Here is a 14,028-nt window from a genome sequence, read left to right as displayed (position 1 = left end):
AGACAAAAATATTTACCAAACTGGTTTTAGTCTTTTTTTTTTTTTTGTAAGAAGAGCCATTGGGGAAAGTGAGCATAGAAGAACCAAGGAGCAGAAGCTTCCAGAAGTTGTCACTGACAGCAGTTGCAAAGCTTCTCACTGCTCATGCCAGGATGGAAGGCACAAGGAGGTCTGGCACACCATGCCCACCACCACTTAGTTGGCACAGGCTGCTGCTGCCAATCTTCTGTCACTTGGCAACAAGTTACACCTGCATCTCTGAATTCCTACTTCTGCAGGTGGGCACCCATAGGGTTTTTACTGGCTTGGGCTGGCAACAGTTTATTACTAAACGGGGCTTCTGAAGTGCCGTGCCCTGAGTGACAAGCACCAACATGGTTGCCTGCAATGTGACGCCATTTACCTCCTATTTAGATGTTCTGGGAAACAAGGGTAACATCCCATTTGGAAACAATGTTCAGGGCTTGGTAGAAAGAAATGAGACCATTTCAAAGTCATCTATCCAAGTTCCCCAAAGCATAAAGCATTCCTGCAAAGCTCACTGGAGTGCAGGGTGTTTATAAAATAAATTGCCCCATTGATATGGAAAATAATGTGCCAAGCTTGATTCATACAAAGCATTTTCAGGGGGTCTCTGGCTATTTAGTTTAAAATCTAAATTGAAAAGCACAGGAAAGAAATCTTTCAATTGCTAAGTGGATAATATAGTTTATAATTTGTAAACCATTTCTTTTATTTCAGTCTTGTTGACTTCCCCTAACACAGTGGATCTCTGCACACCCATCGCCTCCTAGATTATCAAAGGAAAATGGCTCTACCAAATTCTTAAACAATATTCATGTTCGCTTTGTTCATTTACAATGTAACTGATATTTGTAGGGAGTTCATGAAACAAATCAAAAGGTTTAATAAACTTGATTGCTGAAATAAGAAAGTAGCTGAAAAATAGTCTATAACCTAGATGCTTATAAAAATATGAAACAATGTTTCTAGCATAATTCTATATTATTTGATGAGTTTACTAGTAAGTACTGGATGGCCTGAAATGAAAGCTCAGTCGGCTTTGCTGTTGCACTGTGCTATAACAACCTGGGATTAAAATAAAATAAAAATAAACATATGTAATAATCATAGCAAGGGAGCAGTGGGGTCGGGAAATTCACAGCCTCAGCTATTTTTTGTTAACAGAAAAAAGAACAGTCACATGTTCAGCGCCCAATATACTGGAACACCCTTATTCTTGCCATTATCCTTTATCTCTGCCACAGAAGAGCCTTTGGATTACACACCGGGAGGTCTGCAGGCCAGCAGACCAGCCTAGCCCAACAGCAATCTCTGGAGGCACCCTCTGTTCCCACCCCCACCCCACCCCGCCCCAGGATGGCGGAAGAACTTCTGCACTCTAAGGGCCTTTCTGGAAGAAGCTTTTAAATCAAATCTCCATCTTTCTCTTGGAAATGGCAGTCTGAGGTTACGTTGGAAATCTCTTGAACACCCCAGAAGCATACTCGTTCTGAGATTCAAGAATTACAGCCGTCTGTGGTTTATGTTTTGCTCATCCCCAGAACTGGCCTTTTTTTTTTTTCACAACGTAGTAAGAAACAAAACATAACAAAAAGGCAATACTGTCACGCGATCAGAGGCACCCCTTCTAAACCCTGAGTACAGAGTTTCAAAGGCCTTTAGCAAGCAGCTTATGGGAGAATCGCTCCAGAAAGAGTGGGGTAGGTTCCTTTGCTCTTTCAACTAACTTTTTTTTTTTAACTATTGGAGTAACTAGATTCCAGATCTTGTTTTTTTTTTTTTTTTTGACCTTCGCAGGAATTCAAGAAGAAAAAGTAAATTGGGAAGAGTTTTTTTACTATAACATCCTGATCCATTAAAAGACACCCCCCCCCGCCCCGCAAGAAAGTTCAGGGTAGATAAAGGAGTTATGATCCCTGCACCACACAAAAGCGGCCGCACCTCCATCCAGACCCGAATTATAGATCCTGGAGCTGGAAAGGTCTTTGCTAGAGCAGGCTCTGGAGAATGCACTGAGCTCCGGGAGTGGGGGAGATTGCCTAGCTTGGAAACCAGCAGTGGTGCTTTGGGCTTAAGCTGCCCCTGGGAAGATCTCCTCGGGCACCACCGTTATTCTGCACTCTGGCTGAGTGCAAAGTGCGGCCTCTACCTCCAACTTTCCCCTTCCCTGCGGGCACAGAGTTGGCTGGCTGGGGACAGGGGAGGAGCTGGGTCTCCAACCAGCGCATTTAAACACGACCCAGGGCTGTATTCCCCCCCCCTCACTCCCCTCCTCCCCCGACAGCGATTCTTTCTTCCTCTAGGTTTTCAATCCAATCGTTAATCATTCGAAGCGCGAGGGCGGGGAGAGGAGAAGGGGGCGAACTCCGAGTTCGCCGCCGTCGCCGCCGCCGCGCGCGCTCAGGAAGCAGTGTGGCTGTGACCCCGCCCCCCCGCGCCCCCTTTTCCCCCTCCTTCCTGCCCTTGCTCCCCCCCCCCTTCTCTTCCACCTCCTTGCTCTGCCGCCCGCGCCCAGTGTATCTACTCCCTCCCCACGTCACTCGCCAGCGCGCCATGCAAATCACCGCCGCCGCCGGCTCCCATTGGCCGCGACGCGCTCATTTAATGGCAGCCCGGGCCCGGCGTATGGCTGCTGGGCCCCCCGCGCCACCGGCCCCGCGTGTGCCTCCGCTCCGAGCGCACGGCCCCAGGCAGGCAGCAGACAGCTTGTCCTGCGTGCAGCGGCCCAGCTTTCTGGCTCTCTGCACGCTTTGGCACTCGCACCGCTGTCCCTAACCCCCTCCCTGGCTGCACGGTGATCGCCCCCTCCGAACCCCCCTTCGAGTCCCCCTCAGCGCCTGGCTCCCCCCAGGCACCTGGGACCAGCACATGCCCAGCGCACGCGGCGCGCCGCCGTGCTAGAAGTTGCGGCCCCGGAGTTGGAAGCCGCCAAGGAAGCCAGCACAGTAAAGAGACTTCGAGCAACCAAGAAGAGGCAACGAACTCGGTGTCGGGCCCGGTGGCACCTCTTCAAACCCAGAAAGTGGAACCTCAACTTGGTCACGACTGCACCTGTTTGCACAGCTCAGCTGAGAGCGCCCGGACTGCAGGAGCGGCAGCGGCGGCAGCGATGATCCCGGCCAACGGCCTCTTTGGCAAGTGATTTGTGCACCCAGAGAAACTTTCCACCTGCGAGCTGGACCCGCGCTAAGTGCGTGTGCTTTTGCCTCTTTTTTGTTGTTGCCTCCACCCAACCCCCTTCTCTCTGTTAGGCAACCCCCCCCAGTCTCTCTGGGCTCTCTCTCCACCCACCCACCCCCACCCGGCCGTCTATGCTCCAGGCCCTCTGTTTGCGGTGCCGGTGAACCCGCAAACCGCCCAGATGTACAGCATGATGATGGAGACCGACCTGCACTCGCCCGGCGGCGCCCAGGCGCCCACGAACCTCTCGGGCCCGGCCGGGGCGGGCGGGGGCGGTGGTGGGGGCGGGGGCGGCGGGGGCGGCGGGGGCACCAAGGCCAACCAGGATCGGGTTAAGCGGCCCATGAACGCCTTCATGGTGTGGTCCCGCGGACAGAGGCGCAAGATGGCCCAGGAGAACCCCAAGATGCACAACTCGGAGATCAGCAAGCGCCTGGGGGCCGAATGGAAGGTCATGTCCGAAGCTGAGAAGCGGCCGTTCATCGACGAGGCCAAGCGACTACGAGCGCTGCACATGAAGGAGCACCCGGATTACAAGTACCGGCCGCGCCGTAAGACCAAGACGTTGCTCAAGAAGGACAAGTACTCGCTGGCCGGTGGGCTGCTGGCGGCCGGCGCAGGTGGCGGTGGCGCAGCCGTGGCCATGGGCGTGGGCGTGGGCGTCGGGGCGGCAGCGGTGGGCCAGCGCCTGGAGAGCCCGGGCGGCGCGGCTGGAGGCGGCTACGCGCACGTCAACGGCTGGGCCAACGGTGCCTACCCGGGCTCGGTAGCCGCGGCTGCTGCAGCCGCGGCCATGATGCAGGAGGCACAGCTAGCCTACGGGCAGCACCCAGGCGCGGGCGGCGCGCACCCTCACGCGCACCCGGCACACCCGCACCCGCACCATCCGCACGCGCATCCTCACAACCCGCAGCCCATGCACCGCTACGACATGGGCGCACTGCAGTACAGCCCCATCTCCAACTCTCAGGGCTACATGAGCGCGTCGCCTTCGGGCTACGGTGGCATCCCCTACGGCGCCGCAGCAGCCGCCGCCGCCGCTGCTGGCGGCGCGCACCAGAACTCGGCTGTGGCGGCCGCGGCAGCTGCAGCGGCGGCATCGTCGGGTGCCCTCGGTGCCCTCGGCTCGCTGGTCAAGTCAGAGCCCAGCGGCAGCCCGCCGGCCCCTGCTCACTCACGGGCGCCGTGCCCCGGGGACCTGCGCGAGATGATCAGCATGTACCTGCCCGCAGGCGAGGGTGGAGACCCGGCGGCTGCAGCGGCTGCCGCGGCCCAAAGCCGACTGCACTCGCTGCCACAGCACTACCAGGGCGCGGGCGCGGGTGTCAACGGCACGGTGCCCCTGACGCACATCTAGCGCCGCGGGGACTCCGGGGACACTGCGGCCCGAGGCCGCCGACCCGGCGACGAAGAGCGTGAGGCCTGCGCCGGAGCCTCCAGAGCTCGACTTTGTACAGAAGACTCCACGTTCCTGTAAAAAGACAGCTCTGGAGGTCGGAGCACCAGGTGACATCTGCCCTCTCTCTCACCTTTGCCGGGACTCCGAGGCGCTGACACCAGACTGGCGTCTTAGACTGAACTTTGGTGTTTTCACGAGACCTTTTGTACAGTATTTATCGTCCGCAGAGGAGGCACACAGCGTTTTCTCGGCTCGGGAGGACAAAAGACAAAACCCAGCGAGGCGATGCCAACTTTTGTATGACTGCCGGCACTGTAACTTTCTCCAGGGTTTCCTTCCTGCCGGCTCTTCTGCCTGAGGCCGAGTGACGGACCTCGAGCTGTTCTCACTTGTTATAAATGTAGTAAGGCAGATCCAAACATTTACAAGTTTTTTGTAGTTGTTACCGCTCTTTTGGGTTGGTTGGTTCATTTATACCGCGATCCTCTCTCAGACGGTGGAGATATATTCTGGGTTTTGTAAAACTCTGTATCCGAGCATTTCCATTTTTGTTTTGTTTTGTATTATTTCTTGTAAATGCGTTGTGACATTTTTATTTTAGGCGCTGCGGTAAGGGGGGGAGAGGAGTCAGATTATGTACATAGCCTGCAAGTCTTTCATCTAAAAAAGAAAAACAAAAAAATATCCCCCCTTTCCAAAATGCATCAAAATTTGAATCAATACGTCTAAGAGAGAAACGGCCGTTTCCCTATGAAATTGAAACGTGTTAATTTTATATGCATGATTTATGAGCTCAAAATACAATTAGCAATCTGTTGATGGAGAAATTATCAATAGGGCCCAAGAGTAAGGGAGCCCCACCGAGCGGAGGGCAGCGTTTCAATGGCTTTATTCAGTGGGAAAAGAGGAAGCTAAACTCCAGAGATTATTCTGTAGAGTTGAAGTTAACACAGAAGGGAAGTAACTACAAAGTACTTCCTAATAGTTTCGCAGTTTAACTGCCTGGCCCTGGCATTTTTTTTTTCTTTTTGCATTTCTTTGCTGTGGCTCTGCCCTTCCCCCTACTGTAGCAGTTTTTGAGGCAGCTTGGTCCTGGTTGGAAGGAGAAAGGACGGTGCTCAATGATGGGGCTGGTGGGACGAGGCCAAGGATGGGGGACAACAACCACCACCAAGACAGCGTGCCTTTGATATCTCCATAATTGGGATTGTAAGTGAAATTACCTTCCAGTGGTTCAAGGAAGCAATCCTGACCCAGAACGCACCACCACTGTGTCCCTCACCCAGGTCCTACCCCAACACCTCTCTGGGAAAATGCAACATAAATTTGCGGATTTTCTTACACACACACACACACACACACACACACACACACTGCCCCTCTCCTGTGTGAAACGGGATGCAGGTTGCTAGGGAATGTAAACACAGAATGCAGTGTTTTATTATTCCTGACCAGGTCTTGAGGTTGTTTGATGCTTTAAATATTTTTAATTATATTTTTTCTAGGTGTTTATTGGTACATTGCAGGGTTTTTTTTTTCCTGGAATTTAAAGTTTTCTGTAAAACTTTGTCTTCAAGTAATCTGACAGCATTAAATATTGCATTTAAAACCTTTACGCAGCAAATATGTTTTGAAATTAATCATGACATTAGGATGAAATTCTATTTTTTGAAGGAAATTTTCCTTAAGTCCAGGTGGAAAATGATACTAATTTCAGCATTCTTTCCCCTCATTTTCCTGCTTAGTTTCTTTTCTTTTTCTTTTCTTTTCTTTTTTCTTTTTTTGAATGAGTATGGACTAGCTATTCTAAAGTGGACTTACTCTACCGATTCAGTAAGACCTTAGCTCAGCCTACATTGGAGAATATCCTTCCGTATAAATGCTAATCTTACAAGTGACATGTATGATTTTTTTTTAAAAAAAGTAATTTTGATGATTTTGCTTAAACCCCTCATTCCTTAACCTGATTGCAAGAGATTCAGGAATGATGCCCACTGCTTTCTGATAAGGTAATAAAATGACACCCCCACCCTTTTCCCTTTCTTCATTTTTCTTTTAGGGTTTTTGCTCTGTTATTTCCAGAACTGGTTTACTTGCTTAGGAGTCCAAGAGGGGAGCGCACTCAGGCAGTCAGGGAAAGAGCCCCGTTCACCTCAGGGAACTTCTAGGGGACTTTCAGGTCCAGCCCACCTTCCCCTTAATACACAAGGGACTTTGCTGACTGGCTCCCAACCACAGCAGCTTCAGTGGGAGGCAGGGGTAGCCACACTCACCTCTCTCATGCCTGGGCTTTTGAGGTTCCTGTGCCTTGGCTATGGGCTCGCCGTCACAGGAGTTATGGCTCACTTTAAGTGAAGCACACCACACAAAGTTAGTCATCTTGCAAATACTAGACAGCTCAGCTCCCTCATTCCTTGTGTTTTGTGTTCGCTATTTGAGCTCCACCCAGTTAGCTGGAATTCTTTGTGCCAGGCCTCCAAGCCACCTTCCTTTGGGTTCTACTGATATGAGAGACTAGGAGAAAGTGTCTAATGACTTAATTTGAAAACAAAGACAGAGGATTAGGGAGGCCTCCTCTCAAGATTGAGGCCAGATCCGGGCAGGCTCTCTCCAGTTAAAATAAGTGGAGATAATTTTCTCCTAGACCTTACTTACTTGGAGCCCAATTCAGGGCTAAATGCAGTTCCTAACCAAGCAACGCACATTTGTGTTCACGTGAGATTCTTTGTGGTCATTTTCCCTTGATAATTCACTTCCAATGCCAGGGCTGTGTTCCATTCTACTAGTGCGATTTTGTTTCCCATCGGTGGCGAGTGGGGCAGTATTTTGTGGCGGCTGGATAAAGTTTGCATAACTTTGGGTAGGGCGCCTGAGTGGCTTCCAAACTCACCGGTAAACTAAGCAGTGTGATTTGCTTGATGGTCTCTTGCCCCCCCAGCCCCCGTCTGCCCCCTCTCCTCTCTCTCCTTCCCTCTCTCCTCTTCCCCTTTCTTTCTTCCTCACTTAAAAAACAAAAAACAAAAAAAAACCTCACTGCCCCATTTTTATTGTTGCCACCGAGACTTTGACACCCTCCCTCAAACCCACCAGTAGGCAGATGAAACGAATTAATTTTTTTTAAAGGAGTTGCGGGCGCAGCGCGCCTGATCTGCAGATGTGTCGGGATGTGACTGATAGGTCTATTAAAATCATGCGTGTAGGAGAAGAATAACACTCATATTCACGCATTTCATTCTCCTCCCCCTCCCCCCCCCCAACAAAGACTGGGCACTGCCACACTCTGTCTCCGGAAAATTCCAGTCAATTCGAAAAGCCCTCCCCAGCACTAGTGCTTTGGGTACGCAGGAAAGCAAACTCGGTCCAGCCAGGGTCCAGCACCGCTTGGCTCAGGCCCCTGTGCTTTTCTGGTCAAGCCTCCTCCCCACCCAGCTTCCGCAGCGGGTGTCCGGGAGCCGGCGGTGGAATCCAACCCTACGTTAGAGTCCTGGGAAAGTTCAGGAAAAAAGCAGACTTGGCCTTGGCGCAGGAACTAGTTGGCGGGATGGAAAGGCTCTGGCGGATAGGGGGGAGGATACTGCGCTGGCCCCCGGGGAGAGAGCGCCAGAGTCCTTCTGCGCGGGGTGGCGGGTGGACTGGCAGCTGCCAGGCTGCCTCTGGGGCTAGAGGCTGGGGCGCCACACCCCTCCCTCTCCTACAGCCCTCCTCCTCCGCCCCCTCGCCCTCCCTCTTCCCCCGCTAGGCCCTTCACCTCCAGCTGCGCCCTGCAGTACCTGGCTTCACCCACCCCCAGAACCAGCCAGCGGACAGAGTGGCCACTGACAGCGCCTTGCGTCCCGGGTGTTGTAGCCAGGATCCCACGTGCTCGAGCAGGGACTTCCGCACTCTGCCTCCCGTGTCCCAAGTCAGGCTTCTGTGGTTCTGCTCCTAGCTGCATCCCGCACCGAGCTCGCTCTTCTCCCACGTCCTTCTCTACACCCTCTGGTCCACCACTTCTTCCCTTCCCCTCCTTTCTTCTAGCCCTCCGTTTGCAGCCTCTGCTCTTGCCGGGCTTTCCCTCGACGCGCTGACAGGCCCTCCTTTTGTCTTAATGCGGTCCGCTTCCCGCCTCTGAGCCCCCTCTCCTCTCCCCACGTACACTCTCCGGCATAGCTGCCCCGTCGGAGGCGCAGGTTCAGAGCGATCCATCCCCTCTTCGAGTTCGCCCATCTTTGCGGGGGTAGCAATTTTGGGCTTGGCACCTACCTTGCTCACGTCCACGCTTGCCCGGAGGCCTTTGGGGGAATTAAGAGAGGAGAGTTTGCGCTAGACTACAGGATTATAGTGGAGAAAGTTCTGATTTGGGATCAGGCTCAAGCCAAACCCTTTCACAATCAGTGGGGGAACCAAACAGGTCCCAGGCGAGGCCGCAACAAGTGGGCACAGAGTGGGGGAGGGGAGTCAGGGTCTCCTGGAAAGCAGGGGCAAAGAAGAGGCAGGGTCGCCCTCCTCGCGGCAAAACTAGGCCCTGGGCTGCAGCGGTCACAGGCGAGATCGTTTGGGCCTCGGTCTGGGCCTAGACAACGACGAGATGCCTTTAAAGGTATCGATCTCAGGGAAATGTCTGCTCTGACCAAGTCTGGGGGTTCGCTTTTATGCTGCTCTTTGGCATTCGAGTCTAAGGAAAGCTGCATAGGCCTCTGCCTAAGAAACAGAGGCTTTATAAACACAGCTCAGCATACTTAAGCAGCAATAAATAAGTGAATACAAAATTAAGACCAAGTTCTTGAGAGCTGGGGTGAGCGGTCAGTTCGTGAACCCGGGTCTCATCTTAGACTCTTGGCAGCCCTTCGCTCCATCTCTTTGGGAGCTGTGGGTGAGGTGCTGTTGAAATGCCTTAGGGCTGCGGTTTCTGTTGCCTGGTTCTCTACACGGGGTGAGGGCAATACCAATGGGCAAAACGCGCTGTTTGTTTAGACTGATGGAGGCCTGGAACCTGGTGTGGTGGAGCAGTCAGAAGCTGGATGACAAGGAAAGAAGTTGGCTTCATTAGAGCCCCAAGGACTCACTCTTACCGGGACGAGTCCGCTGGTGATGTTTGGCAAGTGTGGGAAATATATTAAGAGCTAAAGCAAGCAGTATAGTCATAGACAAAGAGCATATGTTTGGGTAGTAAGAATAAGAAGCACAAAAAGGCCAGCTCTTCTAAATTTGCGCATGCACATAAACAAACACCACCCGCAAGGAGAGGGCCGGTTTTAGGTGTTTCTTTGTTATTTTGTTTTGTGTTTATTTTTCTTTGATACAACTCTTGGTGAACTCACACATCCTTGCATAGTGGGCACGGTGTGGCCTGTCACACAGTGAGGTAGAAAGTATGTTCCCAGCTCAAAGTTCAAACTCGAAGACCAGGATGTTGTTAAATGATCTCTAGGGGAAAACTGTCTGTGGCAGAGACACTGGCCACCAAGTCTCCCCGAATGCCTCGCGGGCAGCTCCCGAGGGTTTAATTGCCCTCAGCCACTTCAGAACAGCCCTGTGGGCACATTAAAGGCGCTGTTTGTGGAGAACAGCAGGTCACCACACGCAAAGCCTCAGAATAGTCAGCCAGTCAAATCAGTGGAAAAAATCAGCTTTTGTTAGATTTTGCAGTTTCGGGAATTAGGCATTCACTGCGGAGCCGCAGTTGTGAGAAATTGCAATGTCAGGCGTGTTCCCAGTGGGGAAATATTGTGAGTGTGGAGGATCGTAAGATGGGGCCTGACAATGGGGAAACTGACAAGAGCCATCACCCAGACGTTGTTTTCTCTCCCAGCACCCCGGAAATGCTAACAAGAGATGTTACTTGGCAGCGGTGGCACCAGAGTCAGGTCTGCACACCGAGTGCAAAGAGACATGCACAGTGCAAGACCCAAGCCCAGTTTCACGTGAGTCAGGGAATCCACAGACAAAAATGCCCTCGAGATTTAAAAAAAGAAAAGCCACCTATACACCAGTTAGAAATAGCATCGGGATCTTCTAGGAAAAAATAATAAAGTGGAGACCAGTGTCTGTCTTCTGAGCGGCAGAGTAGAGGACACCCAGGTAAGCATGTTTAACAAGGAAGAGGACCTCACAGTCAAGCTTTAAAAAGCTAAACCCACAAGCACATTCAGTAAATGGAAGGACTCGAACCTGTGCTGGGCAGAGCTGGACCCTTTGTTTCTACACTGAACCAAAGAGAGAAGGTTAACCTGGTCATTGGCTCTCTACACTTGAAAAAATAGAGTACTCTCAACTGCGGGTCTGTAGCTCAGATGTGAAACCAAAATTACCAAACACCTTGGTGGGACATATCCAACAGGGGAGTCAGAGCCCAGCACACAGGAGGCTTCCAGGAACGGTCAGGTAAAGTGGAGAACTGGGACTTTAGGAGGCAGGTATGGCAGCGGGATGCAGTGATCCCTCCTCCCCTGCCACCAGTGTTTAGGGGCTTCAGGGCTACTGGAGAGCTGTCACACTCCCTGTCTGTTCGGCAGACGTCATTCATGCCTGTTACCAGGTGCCCATGATTCCAACATCAGCTGGACAGGGCTCATGCCTCCTGTGTGAGTCCTGTGTCACACAGGTAGGAGTCATGTTGTAGAGTTGTGCCAGAGGACACACCCTGAGTACCTGGCCTGGCCACCGTGATTGGTGGCAGTGCTGATGGGGTCCTTAGGAGAGCAGGCTTTGTTATGGTGACTTTGCACTAGGCTTTCCGCACCAAACTCAGATCTGGAGCTTTTGCAAGAGTGGTGGTCTCTCATCCTCCATGCTCTGACCAGGACCTATACAGGCTGACCGCAAGTGCCCCCAAGAATCTGCCCTGTGTCAGGCACAGTCAAAGAGATGCTGATAGTGACCCCGGAGGACACTTGGAAAGTCTGTGTTTGCAGATGACACTGTGTGTGTGTGTGTGTGTGTGTGTGTGTGTGTGTGTTTATTGTGGGCTACTACCAGGGCTATGTCAAGATTATTAAGAGTAGCAATTTGTTATTTATAGAGTGCTCATTCAGTTCTTCAGTTGGTGAATTTTTTTTGCGCGGGGGTGGGGGGAGCAAAACCAACAGTGGCAGAAGGGAGTTTTCTTGAGTTGCAATTTTTAGATCTTGTGCCTGGGAGGCAGCAATGGAGCCTAGTTTTGATTCCCTCTGCTGGCCAACTCAGCCCACCTGAGCCTGCTCCCAAAGGCATTCTGGGTCTCCTGAAGGGTAGGTAGTCTAGCAGCCCAGGGGAGGGAGGCACACACGTGTGTGTTCAGAAAACATTGAGTGACAGGCCTGCTGGGCCCAGACAGTCTTTCCGGATGCCTTCTTTTAACTAAGTGGGTTTGTCTATGCATGAACTGGATCGACACCACTCTGGTATTGACCAGAAACATTCCTGCTAGCCAGATGGCAAAACACCAGTTATCAGTGCCTACAATATGACCACATTGTTCTCAAATGTATCAGAACTACATCTGTGAAATGGGTATGCCCTGTGAGAGTCTCGCAGGAAGAGCTGTGTACGTGAACTTGTTATGTGCAGATTAACTGGCTTGTCCAGTAGGGCCCAATGTGACAGTGACCTTCACTGTACTGATAAGTACAGCCACCGCCCACAGATGAATGCAGTACGTGATTGGCAGGTAAGCAGATTTGAAACCAGAGAGGACGGGAAGACTTTCATTTTCAATTTTAAAATGCTCGATTAAAATAATAAATCATTTATTTCAGTGTTCCAGGCTAGGGGGAAAAAGGTCTGCAAACATAGTGTTGGTTTTAAAATACTATGAAATTTGGATAAATGGCATGCTCTCTCTACTTGCTAAGGGAAATTATATGCAGCATAAAAAAGTAAGATGACGCCTTATTCTTCTAATGTAAATAGATCATACGTAGTCACCATTTCTAACAATGGAATGCCATCTAAAGTCACAGTTCAAATTAGATTATTCGGTTTCACCCATCAAGACATAATATAAAAAAGTGGGCAAGTGCAAAGCCAATTCCCAGGCTACAAGTTTGATATCAATGTCAATAGCAGGCATTCTGAGATGGAACAGTTTTATGAGGCTGTTCGAATAGATAGATCTGCGGAGAGCATTTATGATAGCGTTTTCAGATGACTTCTTTATTTTAATTAGCTCCCAGAGGGTCACCTTCCCTTACTCGCTCTTGCAGTCCCGACTACTGGCACTGCCTGAGAGAAGTTCTTCCCGGGTGGATGTACCCTGTGCAGAGGTCACATGGGGACAGACACCCCAACATCACCCAGCACCTGACAACAAATACATGCTGTGAGCCCTGCAGCTGTGCCTGATTTGGGGTTTCAGGAAGCTGCCATTCCCAACACGGCCAGGTTCTGTGCTTGTCACAGAGAAATGACGTGATGGTTGATGTGAGTTGAGTTCACAGGACAGATGCAAGGATGGCAGGACCGGTGGAGAGGAGGCTGGCCTAATTCCAGGAACCCCTTGGCCTTCTGAGTGTCAAGGTGAGACAGGGGAGCAGCACCTCTGTGGTGTTCTTCTGGAGTTCCTGACTGTGGATCTGGCCCCCTGGTTATAAGAGGGAGCAGCTGGTTGACAGACGCAGGAGTGGACAGAGGAGTGGGTTGGCTTCCTTGCTGGGCAGGGCAGGGGTGTGCCTCATTCCTTAAATGGCAGAGCCAGAGAAGGGCTTGGAGATTCTGCTGTAGTCCCAGTAAGAGATGAGCAATGGGGAGCTTGTCCTTTGCTTCAGAGTGTCCTGGAGGCCTGCTGCACACTTGGGCACCTGGTGCGTTCAGGGTGGTCTGTCATGGCACAGGGTGTTAGCATGGGTTTTCCTTTAGGACCCTGTGGCTGAGCCCTCTCTGCACCAGAGTGCTTCAGGCACCTGGAAAGGAGCTAAAGCAGGAGAAATCGGCAGTGGCCAGAATTGAATCCCACCCCTATACTGCTGTCCCACCTCGCCCTGCAGGGATTTTAAGGGCTCCTAGTGTGGAGGTGTCTGAACACTGTGAGACCCACATGGACATGGCTTGTCAGCTACCCCAATGGACTTAGCTCCAGGTATATGATTTATTAGCCCTCATTGTGTGAATCTGAATACGTAGCCTGTAGAAATCCCTAAACACGGAACTGGATACGGCTCTGTCTGTGTGGAGCTCAGGAAGCAGCTAGGTCCATGCCCCAGGGTGGAGCTGTGCACATCCCATGTTCCCACTCTGTTCTCTGCTCCAGGGTCCCCAAGCTGCAGACTCCTCAGAATCACATAGGGAAGTCAAAGAAACAGTGCAGGGTTTATAATCTAGGACATCTCAGAGGCTGTGTGAAGTAGACACCTGGCTGGAGGTGGTTCTCAGCCTCCGTGTGAACATGGAACTAAATGCCGGTGACATCCCAGTCTGCCGGTGACATCCCAGACAGATTAAGTGTTAAAACTGATTTCTGTGGGGACAGT

At 51.6% G+C, this 14,028-nt stretch overlaps 1 protein-coding gene across 1 annotated transcript; it reads left to right on the top strand.

Moving 5' to 3' along the window:
- Positions 1 to 2,541: 2,541 nt before the first annotated feature.
- Sox1 (SRY-box 1) lies at positions 2,542 to 7,402 on the top strand. The gene has a single exon (XM_005366285.2). It carries the CDS (start codon positions 3,386 to 3,388, stop codon positions 4,559 to 4,561), a length of 1,176 nt encoding a protein of 391 aa, XP_005366342.1. The 5' UTR covers positions 2,542 to 3,385; the 3' UTR covers positions 4,562 to 7,402.
- Positions 7,403 to 14,028: the final 6,626 nt, after the last annotated feature.

The sequence above is a fragment of the Microtus ochrogaster genome, unplaced genomic scaffold (genome assembly GCF_000317375.1).
Source record: "Microtus ochrogaster isolate Prairie Vole_2 unplaced genomic scaffold, MicOch1.0 UNK7, whole genome shotgun sequence".
In the NCBI taxonomy this organism is placed as follows: Eukaryota; Metazoa; Chordata; class Mammalia; order Rodentia; family Cricetidae; genus Microtus; species Microtus ochrogaster.
Note: the sequence above shows the minus strand (reverse complement) of the source record. Positions and strands in the feature narration are given on the sequence as shown.